Genomic DNA, 21,912 nt, shown 5'->3' with positions numbered 1-21,912 from the left:
TCCAGCATGTGAGTCTAAGGATGTTGAGGTGCATTGGGCTCCAGCCTGTGGAGCCCGAGTTTCTAGGTCTTTCCGCCCTGAGTCAAAACACCTTTCTGGCTGCTTGGTGGAAGCACAGTGAGATGGGAGAAATATGTCACATGTTCCCTCTGCGACTGTGTGGAACAGTGAAAAGCAATGACAAGATAGTTTTCTTCCTCCTCAAAGCAGGGTTTCACTCTAGCCAAGGCTAACCTGGAACTCAGTCTGTATAGCCCCAGGCTGCCCTCGAACTTACGAGGAGCCTTCTGTCTCAGCCTTCCAAGTGCTTTTAAATGTCCAATCAAGGGTCATTAAGTATGTTCACAGTGACAACAACCATCATGGTCTCTCATTTCCAGGACTTTTTTTGTTTGGGTTTTTGAGGTAGACTTTCACTCTAGGCCAGGCTGACCTGGAATTCACTATGTAGTCTCAGAGTGACCTTGAACTCACAGAGATTCTCCTACCCCTGCTTCCCGAGTGCTGGGATTAAAGGCATGCGCCACCACGCCCAACTTTTTTTCATTCCAGGACTTTCCAACTATTCCAGACAGAAATGCAGTTTATTAAGTTGCTTCTTCATTCCTCCCCCACAGATGACCTTGGGTGAGCTCTGTTCTCCTGCCTCTGTGAATTGTCCTGTTCTAGGTCCCTCGTGTACGTTCATAGCAACAGGCATCGTTCGTGTCCCCGTTTATCTGACTTGGAGCGGTGACATCCATGTTGTAGCATGTGTCCTTTAAAAACGTTTTATTTATTTGAGGGGGTCCCAGATAGGGGCAAAATAGGTATGCTAGGGCCTCCAGACACATGTGCCACTTTGTGTTATCTGATTTTGCATGGGTCCTAGGGAATTGAGCCCAGGTCCTTTGGCTTTGCAGGCAAGCGCCTTACCTGCTAAGCCAGCTGTCCAGCCCACACAGACCCTTCTGTGATTCCAAATCGCCTGTCGCACCCATGCCCGACACGCCGTTTATCCAGTCACCCTTCCCTAGACCATCAGGTTACTTCCACGTTTGGCTGTGGAAGATGGACACCGTGGTCATGAACATTGCTCTACAGTGTCTGTTTGCGTCCCTGCCCTCAGCCCTCTTGGTCATATTTTATATGAACATAAAGGACACGTCGCAAGGAGCAGGAGTGACTAAGAGCACAGGACCTGCTCACTCACCTTTCTTTTGCACCATTTACGGAAATCATCCATGGTTGAATGTTCATGTACCCCCTCTCCCAGGGAGGGGTCTTTATGTTTGTTTGTTTTTTAATGTCTTTATAGTTTTTGTGAGCAAAGGCCATCTTATCTTTGAAGTTCACTACTCAGCAAGGACTTGGGAGAAGGACTTACTGAGTACCCTCAGGTCTGACTCTCATTATAGGAGGTGGTCCTTGGTTTGGTGGGTTTTGTCATTAGGTCATTTTCTTCATTTTTTTTAAAATTTATTTATTGGGGGGGGGGGACAGATAGAGAAAATGGGCGCACCAGGGCCTCCAGCCACTGCAAACGAACTCCAGATGCATGCACCACCTTGTGCATTTGGATTACGTGGGTCCTGGGGAATTGAACCTGGGTCCTTTGGCTTTGCAGGCAAGTGCCTTAACCCCTAAGCCATCTCTCTAGCCCCATAAGTCATTTTCTTTTGGTTCACTAATTGACATGGTGTACAAGGGCCAGTAAAAAAATGGCTAACATTAACCATAGCCAAATATAAATTCACTTTCTAGGCTTGGAATCTTAAAGGCAGAATTCAGGTGACTTGCCTTATAACGTCATATAGCTGAAACCTGCCTACCTTGGCATAGAAGGTCTTGAGAAACTGGTAATATTGGTTGTATTATCTACATCTGCCCTCAAGATCAACTGATAAGTTAACAGTGATTGAAATGTAAGCTGCAATATATATAAATCATTACAACTTTTTGGACCAAATTTTACTGTCAAGGCTATGAACATTTATTTGGATTTTTTTTTTTTTAAACAAAGGGGTGAATGATTGGCATAACAGACTATTGTGGCCTCCGTCTTTGTTGTTTGTTGTTTGTTGTTTAATGTTCCGTGAACTGTGAAGGTAACCCTTACCCTTCCAGGCCCTTAGGCTGACTGTTCCATGGAAACATGGGCCCTGGTGGCCACAGGTAAGTAGTGACGCCCTACAACATAACTCTCTTTGTTGGTGCTTAGTGACATTTCATGATTAATAGCTAACCTTTTTTGTTAGCCTCAACAAGCAATATGGGGTGTATCGCTTGACACAATGGGGCCTACAGTTTTGCTCCTAGATGAGATATCTGTCTGGTTCTGTAAACAGGAATGGAAGCCAGTCGCCTAGAAACCCACCTGCAGGGGACAGTTTCAACCTTTGATGTACCTTCGCTCTGTCCCTTCCTGTCCACTGTTCTGGTGCCTATAAGCAGCGTTCTTCATCTTTTAGCCTTTTACGGCTGTAGATTTCTTTTAAGCTTATTTTATTATTTTGCATTTTTCCCTGAGGCCGGTAGTCTCACACTAGCACTGGCTGACCTGGAACTCGCTCTGTAGTCTCAGGCTGGCCTCGAACTCACAGCGATCCTCCTCCCACTGCCTCCCCGAGTGCTGGGATTAAAGGTGTGCGCCACCAAACCTGGCTGGATTTCTTTCTTTATTTTATTTTGGTGTCTCCTGACAGAAAATTGTCCAAGGGGAGCTCTCCACTGGAATTGTGTCTTTAGGTTCCCAGAAATCTCTTAGAGAACTTGTGTGTTTCCTGAGGTCTCTCTCTGCATGGTGCCCACCCTCAGAACCCTGTTTCCCTGCTCTCTAGCACGGTTTTTCCTTGTTTTAGTCTTGATCCATCTTGGCAGTTCTTTAAAAAAAATAATCTCACCGGGCGTGGTGGCGCACACCTTTAATCCCAGCACTCGGGAGGCAGAGGTAGGAGGATCGCCGTGAGTTCAAGGCCACCCTGAGATGACAGAGTTAATTCTAGGTCAGTCTGGGCCAGAGTGAGACCTTACCTTGAAAAACCAAAAAAAAAAAAAATAATAATAATAATAATCTCAGGACTAAAAAAAAAGTAATGAATTTATTTATTTGACAGAGAGAGGGAGGGGGAGAGAATGGGCATGCCAGGGGCTCTCGCCACTGGAAATGAACTCCAGACATAGGTGCCACCATGCTCATCTGGCTTGGCATGGGTGCTGGGGAATCTCACCTGGGTCCCTTGGCTTTGCTGGCTAGCACCTTAACCACTCAGCCATCTCTCCAGGCCTGTGTTTGATTTCTCTTACGAGTCCATTCTAAAGCACCCCTGCCCCAGGATCTTCTGAATTTCCAGTCATAAGCAGCCAGTCCCCCGGGAGTCGGTCACTAGGTAGCAAACGGGTCAAAACCCTTCTTCTGTCGCGACCTATCTGTCATGACCTCTCTACTCTTGTGAACTTCCTGCGTCACTGCCCCTCCCTAACCTTCCTACCCATGCTCTTTCCTCCCCCCCCCTCCACCCCCACACTGGTCCCACTTTTCATGAGCTTTGGGTAGTTTAGGCCAATCTGTCTGTAGCTCAGATGGGTGTGTGCAAAGAGTCACAGGTCGAATTCACATGAACCATTTCCCCCAAGTAATCGAAAGCCCTTAGATAAGTGTGTTAAGGGACCATCTCAGCCCACTCCACCCAGGGCCTTTCTTTCTGTCCCTCCCTCACCCAGGGCATCTTTGTAGGCCTGTTTTTGTTTTTTTAAGTTAGTTACAAATCATTAACGTGTGTTTCACTCTGACAGCGCCTTGAACCTCTTCCTCTTTAATCTCAACATTTTACTGCAGGTTCTTGTGAGCTTCCGCCTGTGTCTGAGCACTTTTAACTCCTTTCTTGAGATCAATTGATTGCCTGGTATCATCAGATTGATCTTGGTCTGTGCGTGTCTGAAAAACTTCGGAATGCATCTGTGTGGGCTCCATGGTGATACCGAGTGCTTACGGCCCGGTGTGTGAGGCTCTTGCTGATGGATTGAGTCCATACTCGCCTCGAACCTTCCACAATGTTCTCGAGTTATCCTGTTTGACAGCCAGACTAGTTTCAAAAGGCCTTTCCCACCAACACGGGCACCAGCGCCACCACCATCACTGCCACCGCCCCTCCTCTTCCTCTAGGGTCAAGGTACAGCCTAAATGTCAGCAAAAATAAGTAAATAAAATAAACTCACAACTATATTTCACTTATTATGACACTGAGCACAGTTTTTTAAAATAGCATTTAAAAAAAAATGTTTTATTGGGCTGGAGAGATGGCTTAGCGGTTAAGCGCTTGCCTGTGAAGCCTAAGGATCAAGGCTCAATTCCCCAGGACCCATGTTAGCCAGATGCACAAGGGGGCGCACGCATCTGGAGTTCGTTTGCAGTGGCTGGAAGCCCCGGTGCACCCATTTTCGCTTTCTCTCTCTCTTTGCCTCTCTCTTTGTGTATGTCACTCTCAAATAAATAAATTTTTTAAAAAATTAAAATAAAATGTTTTATTTATTTGAGAGAGAGAGGGTGTGTGAGAGAGAGAGAGAGAGAGAGAGAGAGAGAGAGAGAGAGAGCGCGCGCGCACCAGGACCTCCAGCCACTGCAAATGAACTCCAGATGCGTGTGGCCCCTTGTGCATCTGGCTTACGTTGGTCATTTGGCTTTGCAGGCAAACACCTTAACTGCTAAGCCATCTCTCCAACCCAAAATAGTATGTTTTTTTTTTTTTTTTTTTTTTTTTTGAGGTAGGGTCTCACTCTAGCCCAGGCTGACCTGGAATTCATTCTGTAGTCTTAGGGTAGCCTCGAACTCACGACGATCTTCTTACCTCTCTCAGCCTACTAGTGCTGGGATTAAGACATGCACCACCATGCCCGGCGCTTTGTTCTTTTAAAATTTCCTTTATAAACTTTTTTTAGTGATGGTTTTCATACATGCACATAATTGTATTTTGCTCATAATCCCCTCCTGTTTCCTCTCCATTCTGTCTTCCACTGTACCTCTTCTTTCCAAGTGATGCACTGTCTCTACTGTGATGTCTGTCTTTTTTTCCCCCTCTTCCACTATCCATGATGGGAAGTTGATGGGCCCAACATTGTATCATGATGTTTTGCATATCATAACCAGTGCTCAGACTCTTGACTTCATAAATGCATGCATACATGAATAAATTGTCCATTCTAAAGTTCAAGTTTTATCTTCATGGTCTGAAGTTTTCTATCTAGGAAGCCTGTCTAGGCATAAGGTCAGTTAGGTTGAAACCACACCAACATATGCAACAAATTATTCCATGGTCTAATCTCTACCCCCCTGACCCATGGTCTAATCTTAAAAGTGGGATTGTCTTTTTTTTTTAATTTTAAATTTTTATTTTTTTTTATCTTTTCACAATTTTTATTAACATTTTCCATGATTATAAAAAATATCCCATGTTAATACCCTCCCCCACCCCACACTTTCCCCTTTGAAATTCCATGTTCCATCAAATTACCTCCCCATCTCTATCATTCTGCTTACATATATACAGTACCAACCTATTAAGTACCCTCCTCCCTTCCTTTCTCTTCCCTTTATATCTCCTTTTTAACTTTCTGGCCTCTGCTACTAAGTATTTTCCTTTTCACACAGAAGCCCAATCATCTGTAGGATCCACATATGAGGGAGAACATGTGGCGCTTGGCTTTCTGGGCCTGGATTACTTTACTTAGTATAATCCTTTCCAGGTCCATCCATTTTTCTGCAAATTTCATAACTTCATTTTTATTTACCGCTGAGTAGAACTCCATTGTATAAATGTGCCACATCTTCATTATCCACTCATCAGTTGAGGGACACCTAGGCTGGTTCCATTTCCCAGTTATTATAAATTGAGCAGCAGTAAACATGGTTGAGCACGTACTTCGAAGGAAATGAGATGAGTCTTTGGGATATATGCCTAGGAGTGTTGTAGCTGGGTCATATGGTAGATCAATCTTTAGCTGTTTTAGGAACCTCCACACTGATTTCCACAATGGCTGGCCCAGATTGCATTCCCACCAGCAGTGTAGAAGGGTTTCTCTTTTTCTTTTTTTTTTTTTATTTTTTATATTTTTTTTTGTTCATTTTTTATTTATTTATTTGAGAGCGACAGACACAGAGAGAAAGACAGATAGAGGGAGAGAGAGAATGGGCGTGCCAGGGCTTCCAGCCTCTGCAAACAAACTCCAGACGCGTGCGCCCCCTTATGCATCTGGCTAACCTGGGATCTGGGGAACCGAGCCTCGAACCGGGGTCCATAGGCTTCATAGGCGAGCGCTTAACCACTAAGCCATCTCTCCAGCCCGGGTTTCTCTTTTTCCACATCCCCACCAACATTTATGATCATTTGTTTTCATGATGGTGGCCAATCTGACAGGAGTGAGATGGAATCTCAATGTAGTTTTAATCTGCATTTCCCTGATGACTAGTGACGTAGAACATTTTTTTTAGATGCTTATATGCCATTCGTATTTCTTCCTTGGTTTGATTTTTCGAGGTAGGGTCTCACTCTAGCTCAAGCTGACCTGGCATTCACTATGTAGTCTCAGGGTGGCCTCGAACTCATGGCGATCCTCCTACCTCTGCCTTTGGTCTTACTATTGGGAGACTCATGAGTAGTGTTTTGGATGAGCATTGCCATGTAATGAAAGTTATATGAGAATAACTAAATTCACAGAGTTTGAAGAAAAACAAAAGGATGTTATGGTCATACATAACTCAGCCAAAACATTGAACAGCTGATCTCATAGTGTGAGATTTTGCTGCTATTTTTCCTACCCGAAATGTCAGCATATCTAACGCCTTGAAGATGACTGGTTGTCAATGGAAACTTGACCTTGTTGTCTGTTTAACCCAAAGAAGCCTGTGACATCCAGCTAAGCCTGGCTGGGACTTGTGACCCAGAGGACCCATTGAGGATTGCAGGAATAACTTTCTAGAGGGATTTCAGGAGCGCTAGCCAGGAACCCCCCCCCCCCCAACTCCAGCCATAAAATAGCAGGGCAGCGTCGCCCTATTTTTCTTGTAGGGTATGCAGGAAGAAGATGGGGCGCGGCCCTGGGAGGAATGCTTCCTTTCTTGAAGGAAGAGCGTTCTCAAGACAGCCCTTGTTTTCCTCGGCAGGCTCTTCTCTGCCATCTGTGAGTCCCAGGGAACCGTCTCCTCCGTCCATTGAGCCGGCGCTGTCCGAGGTGACCGTGGATGCGGGGGACACGCTCAGGCTGCGGTGCTCGGACCCCGCCTTTGTGAAGTGGACTTTCGAGAGCGTGAGCGAGCGGAGCGAGAGCAGGCGCAGCGAATGGGTTCGCGAGAAGGCTGAGGCCGCCCACACGGGCAATTACACGTGCATCAACGGGGCCGGCTTGGGGAGCTCCATCTACGTGTTCGTGAGAGGTGAGCACTGGTTTTTCTGGGCTGCTGGGCTGGAGAGAGCTCATCCCCTGCTCTTCTTGCTTTGTTTGTTTGGTGTTTGTTTGTTGTTTGTTTTTCGACGTAAGGTCTCACTCTGGTCCAGGCTTACCTGGAAATCACTATGTCGCCTCAGGGTGGCCTCGAACTCTCGATGATCCTCCCACCTCTGCCTCCCAAGTGCTGGGATTAAAGGCGTGCGCCACCACGCCCAGCCCGCTCTTCTTGCTTTTAAGCAGCATGCGAACAGACTGGCTCCAGAAGGCCTAACAGATACATTTCTTGCCTGATTCCCCATCTTTTGATCCATGGTGGCTTTGAGTGTGACCGTGGCTGGCGGGGTGGGGGGGGTGTCCTGCAAGGCTGGGACACCCTTCCTCCCTGGATTACGGTGTATTTAGCAACCATTTGTGCTTGGAGTCAACCCTGAGAATAAATTAGACCCCTTGGGAAAGCTGGATCTTAATGCCTTTTGAGATACTCAATATTTCCACTTAGTAAAGACACTTTAGGGAACCAGAGGCCTCTAAAAGCCTAAAACAGACCAGCATGTCAAGAGATTTGGCCTCCTTTAAGGGAGCACATTCCAGAAAAACAACTCAGACAGCTAAGCCCTCCCTTGTCTGTGTTAGATCCTTTTGTTTATTTATTCTTTTTTAAAAAAATATTTTTATTTGACAGAGGAAGAGAGAGAGAATGGGTGCACCAGGGCCTCCAGCCACTGCCAAAGAAGTCCAGACGCATGCACCCCTTTGTGCATCTGGCCAACAAGGGTCCTGGGGAATCGAACCTGGCTTCTTTGGCTTTGTAGGCAAATACCTTCACTGCTGAGATCCCTCCAGCCCTATTTATTTATCCTAAAAATTAGGAAGTATGTGTGTATGTATTTATGAGAGGGAGAGAGAGAGGAAGAGTATAGGTGTGACCGGGCGTCCTGCCATTGCAAATGAACTCCAGACTCCATTTTGTGTGTCTGGCTTTACGTGGGTTCTGGGGAATTGAACTTGGGCCATCAACCTTTGTGAGCAAGCACCTTTAGCCACTGAGTCATCTTTCCAGCCCCCTTTTTTACTTTTTCAGTTTTTTTTTTAAATTAGATCCCTTTATCCAATTATATAACCTCTTAGAAACAAAAAGAAGTGTGACAGTTGAATTTCCATGTCTCGTTTATTTATTTATTTTTGTTGTTCAGGCACAGCCATATCCTTTGGTTGATGTTAAAAAGAAAAAGAAAAAAGAAAAAACAGGTCAAGTGATAGTTTAAGAGACACACCCAAACCCCAGGAAAAAAAAAAATGTAGTCCTGGGTATTACTAGGTCTAGGTCTGCCATTTATAGACTCTCATATTTTGAATTAATAATGGGCACATTCCTCGGAGATGAGCCACCTAGAGTCCCTGTGTCCTCACTGTGGTCCTTGGATAAGATGACCAGCTCTGCCTTCCTTAAAGTTGATGGAGGGTCACAATTATACAAACCCTTGCACGCTCAATCAGGGGTTAATAAAACTGTCTTGGAAGACTGACATGAAATTGACTATGCCTCATTCTAGTTTATCAGCTGTCTTTTCCTGTGTGGGCAGTGGAGGAGAAGTACTCACTGATAAGCCACAGCTTAGCTTTGGGGTCTGCCTCTGTAATTGTCGAGCCGACCCTGGTGCCGTGGGGTGACACGTGAGAAGGTATTCTGCAATTTCCAGGTGGTGATAAAGTATCGTTGTGCTTATTAATCGGATGAGTAGATAGCTGCACACGGGGGTGAGACTGCTGAGTTAGCCAAAACACAGAACTCACGTGAAGACGCCCAAGGAAAAGTCCTGTCCCGGAACTGCCCTCCACGATGGGCCTCAAGGAGGGCAAGCAAGGCCTTATTGGAGGAGCTATGCTCTGATATCTGGGAACATGGAGACAGACAGATAACCAACGGGCTTCTGATCATAGTTTGATCATGAAGGCTTATGGGTTTTGTGTTTTGTTTTTTTTCCAAAACGAAATGTAAAACCCAGTATATTTTAATGGTGACAGATTCCATTCTCCCTCCAGCCCCTGTTTTGGACATCTGACTTTCAGGGGAAAGGGACACTTCAGAAATGGAGTTTTGTTTTCACCTCTTTGCTTCCCCACTTGTCATCACCCAGGGTGCCATATGAGGCACCAGCATTTCCCTGTCTGCTGGGGCCATTCTTGTTCCATACCCAGCCTCCCAGCAGAGTGGAGCCCGGTGTCCCTTCCACTCATAATAAGTGTCCTGGTGTAATGATCCCTAACGTCCTTTCATCTCATCGTGTCCCCTGCTCGGACAGTGAAGTGTGGGCCATGGCAGGCCCGGCGCTCAGTCTCTCACCATGATTCTAGAAGTTCTGTGCACGTGTCCTTGGGGGCTGTGAGTAAAGCGAGGCCCGTGTGCTATTTGGAGCAGATGGTCTGCTGAGGACGGGCTTCTGGATTCTCTGAGAAGCTGTGCAGTGTGGTGTCTGGCAGCTCTGGAAAGGGTCTCACTCAGAGGCCTTAAGAGGAAGGACACCACCCCCTGCCCCTATTTAGTAATTACCAGGTTAATTTATTTTTAGCTGATGCTTCTTGGGAGTATTGTCTGTTTTAGAAAAACACTTAATAATAACATAATCATCTATTCTTACGGTTTTTATTTGTATTTGAGAGAGAGAGAAAGAGAGAGAGAATGAATATGGGCACGCCAGGGCCTCCAGCTACTGTGCAAACAAACTCCAGACGCACGCACCCCCCCCCCCCCCCCCCCCCGTGCATCTGGCTTACGTGGATCCTGGGGAATTGAACCTGGGGCCTGTGGCTTTGCAGGCAAGCGCCTTAGCCGCTAAGCCATCTTCTCTCCAGCTCCCATAGAAGTATTTTGAAGGTTAAATAAAAGTGTGGAATCGTGCAACCATAGTGCATGCCACACGGAGTGTTTCATAACTGTTAACTCGGGGCTGGGGTGGTGGCTCGGTGGGTAAAGTCCTTGCCACTGAAGCATGGGTACCTGAATTTGAGTACCGAAATGCCAGGCATTGTGACAGGTTCCTGTAGTGCCAGCACTGGGGAGGCAGAGATGGGGTGTCTCTGGAGTTTACTGGCTATCTAGTCTAATGAGAGTCAGTGAGAAAGACTCTGGTAGTTTGAATAGATGCCCTCCCTCCCCATAGCTTCAGGAAGTGTATTAAAGCTCCTAGATTTCTAGCTACATGGCTGGAGGAGGTGTCACTGGGTGGATTTTAGGGTCTAACCCTAAGGTGTGGTGGTGGATTTGGAATTCTAAAGAGATGCAAAGCGCCTAAGTTCTTCTTGGGGTTCCCTGTGTTGTGTGGCTTTTGGGCTTTTGGCTTGTGGCTTTTTCTGTCTCTGCTTGGACCTGTGAAAGGGGGCCAGCTTCTTCTGCCATTATAGAACTTCCCCTGGATCTGTAAGCTTCAATAAATCCCTTCCTCCATTACGGTGCCTGGTCTGGACGTCCATCTCAGAGACCTGGAAGCTGTCTACTACAGACCCTATCTCAAAATAAGGTGGAGAGTGATTTAGGAAAACCTCCGACCTTGACCTACGACTTCTACCTGTCCCTGCACACACATGCTCCCAGACACATGCATATGAAAAAAGAAAATTTCAACTCTTGTTAAAACCATTTGGATAAAGTTTGCCTTTGCTTGCACGGATAAGTCATTGGAGCCACAACTGATGTCACGCACACAAGCACAACTAACAGTTTGTGTCTTTTACAAAAATCTTTTCAGGGGTAGAGAGATGGCTCTGCAGTTAAAGGCACTTGCTTGCAAAGCCTGATGGCCTGGGTTCGATTCCCCAGTACCCATGTAAAGCCAGATGTCCAAAGTGGTGCATGTGTCTGGAGTTCATTTGCAGCGGATGGAGGCTCTGGAACTATCATACTCTGTCTGTCTGTCTGTCTCTCAAATAAGTATTAAAAAAAAATGCTTTCAATATCTGACCAGCCATTCAGACTGCTGCCACTTGGTTTGTTTTGTAGATCCTGCCAAGCTTTTCCTTGTCGAGCTTCCCTTGTATGGGAAAGAAGATAATGATGCACTGGTCCGTTGTCCTCTGACGGACCCAGAGATGACCAATTATTCTCTCCGGGAGTGTGAGGGGAAAGCGCTCCCCAAGGACCTGATGTTTGTCCCTGACCCCAAAGCCGGCATCACCATCAGAAATGTGAAGCGTACCTACCATCGCCTCTGCTTCCGCTGCACCGCCCAGCTCGAGGGCAAGCTGGTGCAGTCTGACAAGTTTGTCCTAAAAGTGAGGGCAGGTATGACCCTTTCCTTGTATATACCTTGTGGGGTGGCAGAGAGCCAGCTCATGGAGATGACTTCTCTCTTCCCACTGGCCCTCTTCATGTGCAGACCCTCAGGGCATAGGCCCCCTTCCTTAGCTTCCCACTTCCAAGGAACATCAACTGCTTGGGAATTCCTCATTTCACAGGCTTAGCCCCAGTGACCCGTCCACGCCTATTACTGGCTAAGTGGAGGATGTCTATTATAGATTTGGGGGTGGTCATTAAACCCACCAGCTTGAGGTCAACCCAACACGGAATCATTGCTTCAAGTATTCCTACCCAATGGGAAGCTTTAATTACAGCCTGTGAAGATGAGACGACAAGGAATTCATTCTTGAATTTGCTCTCATCTTGAAATTTGATTTTCCCTTGCCTGATTGATTTTAATGCATTCTCAAGCCCTTGGAGGTCTGGGAAGAAGAGTACCAATTACCTGTAGAACTTTCATATTTTTATTTATTTTTTATTGTGGTACCCTTTAGAATCTTTTAGTAGCTGGCAGATAGTCTATGTTTTCTAGCTAAGGTTATTTAATTCGATATCACTATGTAGATGTTCCAGTGATGATTGTAATTTTCATTCAGGCTTTTGAAACACTGCTCACTGAATCGAGAGTATTTTGATTATTTAAAGCCTGGGGTTTTCTTTATTTTTATTTGTTGGGGGGGGTGTTTGAGGTAGGGTCTTGCTCTAGCCCAGGCTTTCCTGGAATTCACTATGTAGTCTCAGGGTGGCCTCAAACTCATAGATATTCTCCTACTTCTGCCTCCTGAGTGCTGGGATTAAAGGCGTGCACCATCATGCCCAGCTACCCTAACACGTTTTGAGCAATAAGCACAGAATTCCCAGCAATATAGTCCCCCTGTGCCTGAAATGATAAGGTCATGGGTTTTGCATGAGCACTTGAATTTTTTAATATTTTATTTTTATTTATTTATTTGAGAGCGATAGACAGAGAAAGAGGCAGAGAGAGAGAAAATGGGCACGCCAGGGCCTCCACCTACTGCAAATGAACTCCAGATGTGTGCGCCCCCTGTGCATCTGGCTAACGTGGGTCCTGGGGAATCAAGCCTTGAACCGGGGTCCTTAGGCTTCACAGGCAAGCGCTTAACCGCAAAGCCATCACTCCAGCCCTATTTATTTATTTGAGACAGAGAGAGAGAATGGGTGTGCCAATGCCTCCAGCCGCTACAAATGAACTTCACATGCATGCACTACCTTGTGCAGCTGGCTTCCATAGGTTCTGGGGAATCGAACCTGCGTCCTTAGGCTTTGCAGGCAAACACCTTAACTGCTGAGCCATCTCTCCAGCCCACATGTGCACTTTATTTGTATTTATTTATTTACTTGCTTTGGTTTTTTCAAGGGAGTGCCTCACTCTAGCCCAGGCTGACCTGGAATTTACTATGTAATCTCAGGTTGGTCTCAAACTCATGGTGATCCTCCTTCCTCTGCCTCCTGAGTGTTGGGATTAAAGGCATGCGCCACCATGCTTGGCATGCCTGGGGTTTTCATAAGCAAGCCAGGTGTTTGTAGGCCACAAAGGAATGATGCTTATTGGGTGAAGACAGTATCATTAGGTGTAGGTCATACGCTTAGGAACTCCTTGGGGGGTTGTCCCTGAGGTAGATGAGACAATCTCACCTGGGCTACCTTTCCACCTGTGTGGGACAAGCATTTTCCAGAAGCATGAAGTGTCTCATAGTGGGACACCTCGATCCTTTTCACACAGTACAATGAATTTACTTGAAAGCTGAGTGATTCGGTTGCTGGTATCTTTAATCTGTAAAGTCATACGGCCAGGTTAGTGGCATGTCTGAAGATTTCCACGCAGGCTGTTGCACAACTGGAAACAGGCAAGTTAATAACCTCACGCTGTCCTAGCGTGAATTGTTTGATTTTTCTTTTAATTCCAGCCATCAAAGCTATCCCCGTTGTGTCTGTGCCCAAAACAAGCTATCTTCTGAGGGAAGGGGACACGTTCACGGTGACGTGCACAGTAAAAGATGTGTCTACCTCCGTGTCCTCGATGTGGATCAAGGAGAGCAGCCAGGTGAGTGAGTTGTCTCGGTCCTTGTCATTTGTCTCAACGTGGCGGTCTCCCGGTATGGGCGTGTCCTGGGTAGGCCACCATTGGGACGTGTGGCTAGTTGGAATCGGCTGGGACTGAGTTCAGGTTCATGTTCGTCACATACCATTTTTGAAACCGGTTTGTTTATTTGCAAGCAAAGTGGGGTGGGGGGGGGAGAAGAGGGAGAGAGAACGAACACACACCAGGGCCTCCTGCCGCTGCGTATGAACTCCACATGCATGTGCTCCTCAGTGCTCTGGCTTTACGTGGGTACTGGGGAATCGAACCTGGGCCTTTAGGCTTGACAAGCAAGTACCTAAACTACCGAGTCATCTCTCCAGCCCCACATAAACATTTTTTTTTTTTTTTTTTTTTTTTTTTTAATTTTTATTAACATTTTCCATGATTATAAAATATATCCCATGGTAATTCCCTCCCTCCCCACCCCCACACTTTCCCGTTTGAAATTCCATTCTCAATCATATTACCTCCCCATTACAATCATTGTAATTACATATATACAATATCAACCTATTAAGTATCCTCCTCCCTTCCTTTCTCCACCCTTTATGTCTCCTTTTCAACTTACTGGCCTCTGCTACTAAGTATTTTCATTCTCACACAGAAGCCCAGTCATCTGTAGCTAGGATCCCCATATGAGGGAGAACATGTGGCGCTTGGCTTTCTGGGCCTGGGTTACCTGACTTAGTATAATACTTTCCAGGTCCATCCATTTTTCTGCAAATTTCATAACTTCATTTTTCTTTACCGCTGAGTAGAACTCCATTGTATAAATGTACCACATCTTCATTATCCACTCATCTGTTGAGGGACATCTAGGCTGGTTCCATTTCCCAGCTATTATAAATTGAGCAGCAATAAACATGGTTGAGCATGTACTTCTAAGGAAATGAGATGAATCCTTTGGATATATGCCTAGGAGTGCTATAGCTGGGTCATATGGTAGATCAATCTCTAGCTGCTTTAGGAACCTCCACACTGTTTTCCACAATGGCTGGACCAGATTGCATTCCCACCAGCAGTGCAGAAGGGTTCCTTTTTTTCCACATCCCCGCCAACATTTATGATCATTTGTTTTCATGATGGTGGCCAATCTGACAGGAGTGAGATGGAATCTCAATGTAGTTTTAATCTGCATTTCCCTGATGACTAGTGACGTAGAACATTTTTTTAGGTGCTTATATGCCATTCGTATTTCTTCCTTTGAGAACTCTCTATTTAGCTCCTTAGCCCATTTTTTGATTGGCCTGTTTGATTCCTTATTAGATATCTTTTTGAGTTCTTTGTATATCCTAGATATTAATCCTTTATCAGATATATAGCTGGCGAAGATTTTTTCCCATTCTGTAGGTTGCCTCTTTGCTTTTTTCACTGTGTCCTTTGCGGTGCAAAATCTTTGTAATTTCATTAGGTCCCAGTGGTTAATCTGTGGTTTTATTGCCTGAGCAATTGGGGTTGTATTTAGAAAGTCTTTGCCAAGACCAATATGTTGGAGGGTTTCCCCAACTTTTTCCTCTAGCAGTTTCAAAGTTTCCGGTCTGATGTTAAGGTCTTTAATCCATTTGGACTTAATTCTTGTGCATGGCGAGAGAGAAGAATCTATTTTCATCCTTCTGCAGATATTTATCCAGTTTTCAAAACACCATTTGCTGAAGAGGCTGTCTCTTCTCCAATGAGTATTTTTGGCATTTTTATCGAATATCAGGTGGCTATAGCTACTTGGGCTTACATCTGGGTCCTCTATTCTGTTCCACTGATCTACATGTCTGTTTTTGTGCCAGTACCATGCTGTTTTTGTTACTATGGCTCTGTAGTATAGGTTAAAATCAGGTATGGTGATACCACCAGCCTCTTTTTTGTTGCTCAGTATTATTTTAGATATTCGAGGTTTTTTATGATTCCAAATGAATTTTTGGATTGTTTTTTCTATTTCCATGAAGAAAGCCTTTGGAATTTTGATAGGGATTGCATTAAATGTGTAGATTGCTTTAGGTAAGATTGCCATTTTCACTATATTGATTCTTCCAAGCCAGGAACAAGGGATGTTTCTCCACTTTCTAGTGTCTTCTGCAATTTCTCGCTTGAGTGTCTTAAAGTTCTCATTGTATAGATTCTTTACTTCCTTAGTTAGGTTTATTCCAAGGTATTTTATTTTTTTTGATGCAATTGTGAATGGGAGTGATTCTCTGATTTCATCCTCTGTGTGTTTGTTGTTAGCATATATGAAGGCTACTGATTTCTGTGTATTTATTTTGTATCCTGCTACATTGCTGTAGGTTTTGATTAGCTCTAACAGCTTGCTAGTAGAGTCTTTAGGGTCCTTTATGTATAGAATCATGTCATCTGCAAATAATGATAGCTTGATTTCTTCCTTTCCAATTTGTATCCCTTTTATGTGTGTCTCTTGCCTTATTGCTATGGCTAAGACTTCCAAAACTATATTAAATAGAAGTGGAGACAGTGGACACCCTTGTCTTGTTCCTGATTTTAGTGGAAAAGCTTCCAGTTTTTCCCCATTTAGTAATATGTTGGCTGTAGGCTTGTCATAAATAGCCTTTATTATATTGAGATATGTTCCTTCTATTCCCAGTCTCTGTAGGACTTTTATCATGAAGGGATGTTGGATTTTGTCAAATGCTTTCTCTGCATCTAATGAGATGATCATGTGATTTTTGTCCTTCAACCCATTTATGTAATGTATTACATTTATAGATTTGCGTATGTTGAACCATCCCTGCATCTCTGGGATAAAGCCTACTTGGTCAGGGTGAATGATCTTTTTGATATACTCTTGTATTCTGTTTGCCAATATTTTGTTGAGAATTTTTGCATCTATGTTCATGAGGGAGATTGGTCTGTAATTTTCTTTTTTTGTTCTATCTTTGCCTGGTTTTGGTATCAGGGTGATGCTGGCCTCATAGAAGGAGTTTGGTAGGATTCCTTCTTTTTCTATTTCCTGGAAAAGCTTAAGAAGCAATGGTGTTAGCTCTTCCTTAAAAGTCTGGTAAAATTCAGCAGTGAATCCATCCGGGCCTGGGCTTTTTTTAGTTGGGAGATTATTGATAACTGCTCGGATCTCCATGTTTGTTATAGGTCTATTTAAGTGATTAATCTCATTTTGATTTAATTTAGGTAGGTCATATAGATCAAGGAAATCATCCATTTCTTTCAGATTTTCATACTTGGTGGAGTATATGCTTTTATAGTATGTCCCTATAATTTTTTGAATTTCTCTGGAATCTGTTGTGATGTTACCTTGTTCATCTCTGATTTTATTAATTTGTGTCTCTTCTCTCTTTCTTTTGGTCAGATTTGCTAAGGGTTTATCAATCTTGTTTATCCTTTCAAAGAACCAACTCTTTGTTTCATTAATTCTTTGGATTGTTCTTTTTGTTTCTATTTCATTAATTTCTGCCCTAATCTTTATTATTTCTTCCCGTCTACTACTTTTTGGTTTGCCTTGTTCTTCTTTTTCCAAGGCTTTAAGACGAAGCATTAGGTCGTTTACTTGCGACCTTTCTAATTTCTTAATATAGGCACTTAAGGCTATAAATTTACCTCTTAGAACTGCCTTCATTGTGTCCCAGAGATTTTGGTATGTTGTGTTCTCATTATCATTTGACTCTATAAATTTTTTGATTTCCTTTTTGATTTCTTCATTGACCCACTCATCATTTAGTAGTGTATTGTTTAGCTTCCATGATTTTGTGTATGCTCTATAGCCTTTCTTGCTACTGATTTGTAGTTTAATTCCATTGTGGTCAGATAGAATGCAAGGAATTATTTCAATTTTCCTGAATTTGTTAAGATTTGCTTTGTGTCCTAATATATGGTCTATTTTAGAGAATGTTCCATGTGCTGCTGAAAAGAATGTATATTTTGCAGCCTTTGGATGAAATGTCCTGTATATATCTGTTAGGTCCATATCTTCTATGACCTCATTTAGTCCAGATGCCTCTCTGTTTATTCTTTCCCTGGATGACCTGTCAATTGATGAGAGTGGGGTGTTAAAGTCACCTACCACCACCGTGTTTGGTGTTATCTGTGACCTTAGTTCTAATAGTGTTTGTTTGACGAATTTGGGAGCCCCCATGTTAGGTGCATATATGTTTAGGATTGTAATGTCCTCCTGTTGGAGTGTGCCCTTAATCAATATAAAGTGACCTTCCTTATCTTTTTTGACTAACTTCGGACTAAAGTCCACCCTGTCTGATATTAGGATAGCAACCCCTGCTTGTTTTCTAGGCCCATTTGCTTGAAACACCGTCTTCCAACCTTTCACCCTAAGATAATGTCTATCCTTTGTAGAAAGGTGAGTTTCTTGAAGACAACAAATTGTAGGATCCTGCTTTTTAACCCAGTCTGCAAATCTATGTCTTTTCGTTGGGGCATTGAGACCGTTGATATTAAGAGATATTATTGAAATGTGTGTATTTATGTTTGCCATTTTTGTGTGTGTGTGTGTGTGTTACTGGTTCTACCTGTGCTCTCTTCTGTTAACTGGTATTTGAGTATGGCTGGTTTTTTCTAGGTTCCTTATATGTGTGCTTTTCCTTTTGTTCAGCATGGAGGATTCTATCAAGTATTTTCTGTAGAGCTGGTTTTGTCTTCAGATATTCCTTTAACCTGCTTTTGTCATGGAATGTCTTTATTTCTCCATCTATTTGGATGGATAACTTTGCAGGATAAAGTAACCTTGGTTGACAGTTGTTATCTTTCAGAACTTGGAATATATCACTCCAGGCCCTTCTGGCTTTAAAAGTTTGTGTTGAATAATCTGCTGTAATCCTGATGGGCTTGCTTTTGTAGGTAACTTGATTTTTCTCTCTAACTGCTTTCAATATTTTTTCTTTGGTTTGTGTGTTTGGAAGTTTGAGTATAATGTGGCGAGGAGAGTTTCTTTCTGGGTTTTGTCTGGCTGGGGTTCTAAAGGCTTCCTGTATCTGTATTGGCACCTCTTTCCCAATTTGGGGAAAATTTTCCTCTATGATTTTGTTGAAGATGCCTACTATGCCTCTGGAGTGGAATTCTTCTCCTTCTACTATGCCCTGAATTCTTATATTGGATCTTTTCATAGTGTCCCGAATATCTTGAAATTCCCACTCATACTTTTCTATAAGTTTGTTTTTCTCTTTGTTGGACTGCATTAGGTCTGCCACCTGATCTTCTAGCTTAGATATTCTGTCCTCTCCCTCATCCATCCTACTGGTGAGATTTTCTACAGAGTTTTTTATTTCATTAACTGTGTTCTTCATTGCTAGTAATTCTGACTGGTTTTTCTTTATTATTTCTATTTCTCTATTTATGTCTTGTATTGCCTTCTTTATTTCATTAAATTGGTGTCCTGCCTCTTCTTTGATTCCTTTGATTTCCTCTTTGATTTCCTCTTTGATTTCTTCTTTGATTGTTTTCATGTGTTCTTTGACCTCTTTGAACATATTTATAATTATTCTTTTGAACTCTTTCTCAGGCATTTCCTCTAACTCTTTCTCACTGGAGGACATTTCTGATGCATTAATACTTTTAGGTAGATTTATATCGTCTTGCTTTTTAGTGTTTCTTGTGTTATAATGTATATATTTTTGCATCTTGGATTAAGTTAATGCTTGGATTTTCTAGCTAGCTGTGTATTCTTAGCTGTATCAATTGATTTGGTGTAAAATATTTTCAGGGTAGGACCTTAAGGTATTAGGTGTGGCTCTTAAGACTCTCAGAGTATCTACAAAGATGTTCTTAGGGGTTGAGTTTCCCTGCTATAGGAGTATTCACGCAGGCTGAGTGGAATAATATACTGGTAGATTCTAAAATTTAGCTAAACACTGTACCCATTCCATCAAAAACAGCCCCGAGTATGTATGCAAGAGTAGTTATTATAATGACCAGATCCTCTATCAACAAAGAGGTTTAGATTTCTGGTCTGTTGAGGTATCCAAGTCAGCTTGTGACCAGGTGAGACCCTTCCCTGGTGCAATCCCAGTTACCTTGGGTGATTGTGGTCTCAGTCAAGTTGCTGCCTGGGTCGTCGGGTTGCTGTTCTGATTTCTGGAGCTGGGCACTTGCTTTTCCTACGGGGCAAACTGAGCCCCTGCCGCCGCCTCTGCAGCTGTTGTAGATGTCACCGCCGGAGCCCCCACCACTGCTGAAGCTGCCGTTGTCGTGTCCACCGCTGCTGCTCACCCCGAAGCCGCTGCTCTCCTGGGTCCGCTGCTGCTGGGGCCACTGATACCGGTGCTGGAGCCGCTGAAGTTGCTGCCAAATTCTGCTCCTGCTTGGGTCCCGCCGTCAGCCCAAGTTGGCGTGGCCGGGTCCCGGGCCGCTGCTGTGTTCGCTGGAGCTGGGTTCAGGCGGCAGGGGAGGGGAGGGAGCCGCGGCTGTTCTGGTTGTATCGTGTGCTTTTACCTCGCGGTCTGCTCCTCCCTCCGTTGCTCACTGCCACTCTCCCCTCACGTTTCCCGAGTTGCGGAGAGCGCGGTGTGAGGGGAAATTCCCGCACCTGGCTTGTCCTGCGGCTCGAGCCAAGAGTCCGGCGGTTTTCTGCCGCTCCGCGGTTGCGGCGGGTAGCTGAGCCGCCCCGGGCCGCTGTTCCCGCCTGTGCAGGCTCCGGATGCTCTATAACTCTTCCACTTCTCCGCTGCCGCCTCAACTTCCTATACACCTCACTTTTTAGTAAAAGTGTGTATTTTGCTGAGTTTTTTTTGGTCTTCCCCCCCCAGGCTATTTTGGCGTGGTACCTACGCCGCCATCTTAACCGGAAGTTATCCAGATTATCACATAAACATTTTTATTAGAGACAGATAGGTGCCATATTAATTGACCTGGAGAAATTTGGAGCGAAAATTGACCATATGTTATTACTGAACCCCGTTTCTTTGAATGACTTTAATTAGGGGCAAGAATGTTAAAAACAAATGGTGAATTGCATCAATATCTTCATTTAAAGCAATCACCTTGGGCTGGAGAGATGGCTTAGCGGTTAAGCGCTTGCCTGTGAAGCCTAAGGACCCCGGTTCGAGGCTCGGTTCCCCAGGTCCCACGTTAGCCAGATGCACAAGGGGGCGCACGCGTCTGGAGTTCGTTTGCAGAGGCTGGAAGCCCTGGCGCGCCCATTCTCTCTCTCTCCCTCTATCTGTCTTTCTCTCTGTGTCTGTCGCTCTCAAATAAATAAATAAATAATTAAAAAATAAATAAATAAAGCAATCACCTTGCTGAGGCTAGATTACGTACAATGATGGAGTTGCCAGATTTTCTTTCCCTGCTTATGAAGAGTAAATGGTTTCAGATAGGAACCAGAGAGCTGTCCCCCATAGAGTGGCCATCTCATTGGAGAGAGTATTAGTATCATTTTGTGTGTGCGCAGCTCTGACTTCCTCCTTTGAGGCTGGTTACCTGAGATTAAGCTAATGGCTTCTGTTTGTTTTAGTTGTCATTAATAAAATGGTTATCTTGAACCGGAAACATTTGGACACGTTTAGGCTCTCATTTGTGTGACAAATGTGTATTGGATGCTCGCTATATGTCAGATACTGCGTTAGACACATCGTAAGTAAATTTTAGCCAGGATTTCTCCCTCCCTTCCTTTCTTTTTCTTTCTTTCTCGTTCTGTCTCACTTTTTCTTTTTTTTTCTCATTCTTTCTCTTTCTTTCTTTCTCTCTCTTTTTCATGTTGCCATGCCTTATATGCATGCTTGACAAGTGTTCACTCCTTGACTTCATCCCCAGCTACTCTTAGTTACGTTAAAAGATCCCCCCCTTTCTGTCTCTGGAGTACTTAATAGCAAGATTTGAAAACTTAACTTATTTTGCTTTAAAATTCTTGACTGAATTTTCAGTGATTTTTTTTTTTTTCTTTTGTAAGTCATCTTGACCATGTAGGTGAACTAGCTTCAGCATACATGTGTGGATACATTACACATGTGGAGGTTTCAATCACAAGTCCCTCATAAAACGCACGTGTTTGTCTGCTTGGTCTCCAGCTGACGGCAGTTTGGGAAGCGGAGCCTTGCTGGAGGGGATGTAGTGTCGGGGGTGGGTTTGGGGGTGCTATAGCCAGACCCTCCCTTGCCAGAACTGGGCTTAGGGTCCTGCTGCCGTC

The 21,912-nt window shown here is 44.1% G+C and overlaps 1 protein-coding gene across 4 annotated transcripts in view; it reads left to right on the top strand.

Moving 5' to 3' along the window:
* The window catches only part of Kit (KIT proto-oncogene, receptor tyrosine kinase), a 112,284-nt gene that overhangs the window by 40,665 nt on the left and 49,707 nt on the right, over nucleotides 1-21,912 (top strand). For all 4 annotated transcript variants that reach the window (XM_045161687.1, XM_045161685.1, XM_045161686.1 and 1 more), the window contains exons 2-4: nucleotides 7,139-7,408; nucleotides 11,420-11,701; nucleotides 13,645-13,781. In XM_045161687.1, the coding sequence (XP_045017622.1) occupies nucleotides 7,139-7,408; nucleotides 11,420-11,701; nucleotides 13,645-13,781 (689 nt within the window). The remainder of the gene's footprint in view (nucleotides 1-7,138; nucleotides 7,409-11,419; nucleotides 11,702-13,644; nucleotides 13,782-21,912) is intronic.

This window comes from Jaculus jaculus, chromosome 11 (genome assembly GCF_020740685.1).
Source record: "Jaculus jaculus isolate mJacJac1 chromosome 11, mJacJac1.mat.Y.cur, whole genome shotgun sequence".
Classification (NCBI taxonomy): domain Eukaryota; kingdom Metazoa; phylum Chordata; class Mammalia; order Rodentia; family Dipodidae; genus Jaculus; species Jaculus jaculus.
Note: the sequence above shows the minus strand (reverse complement) of the source record. Positions and strands in the feature narration are given on the sequence as shown.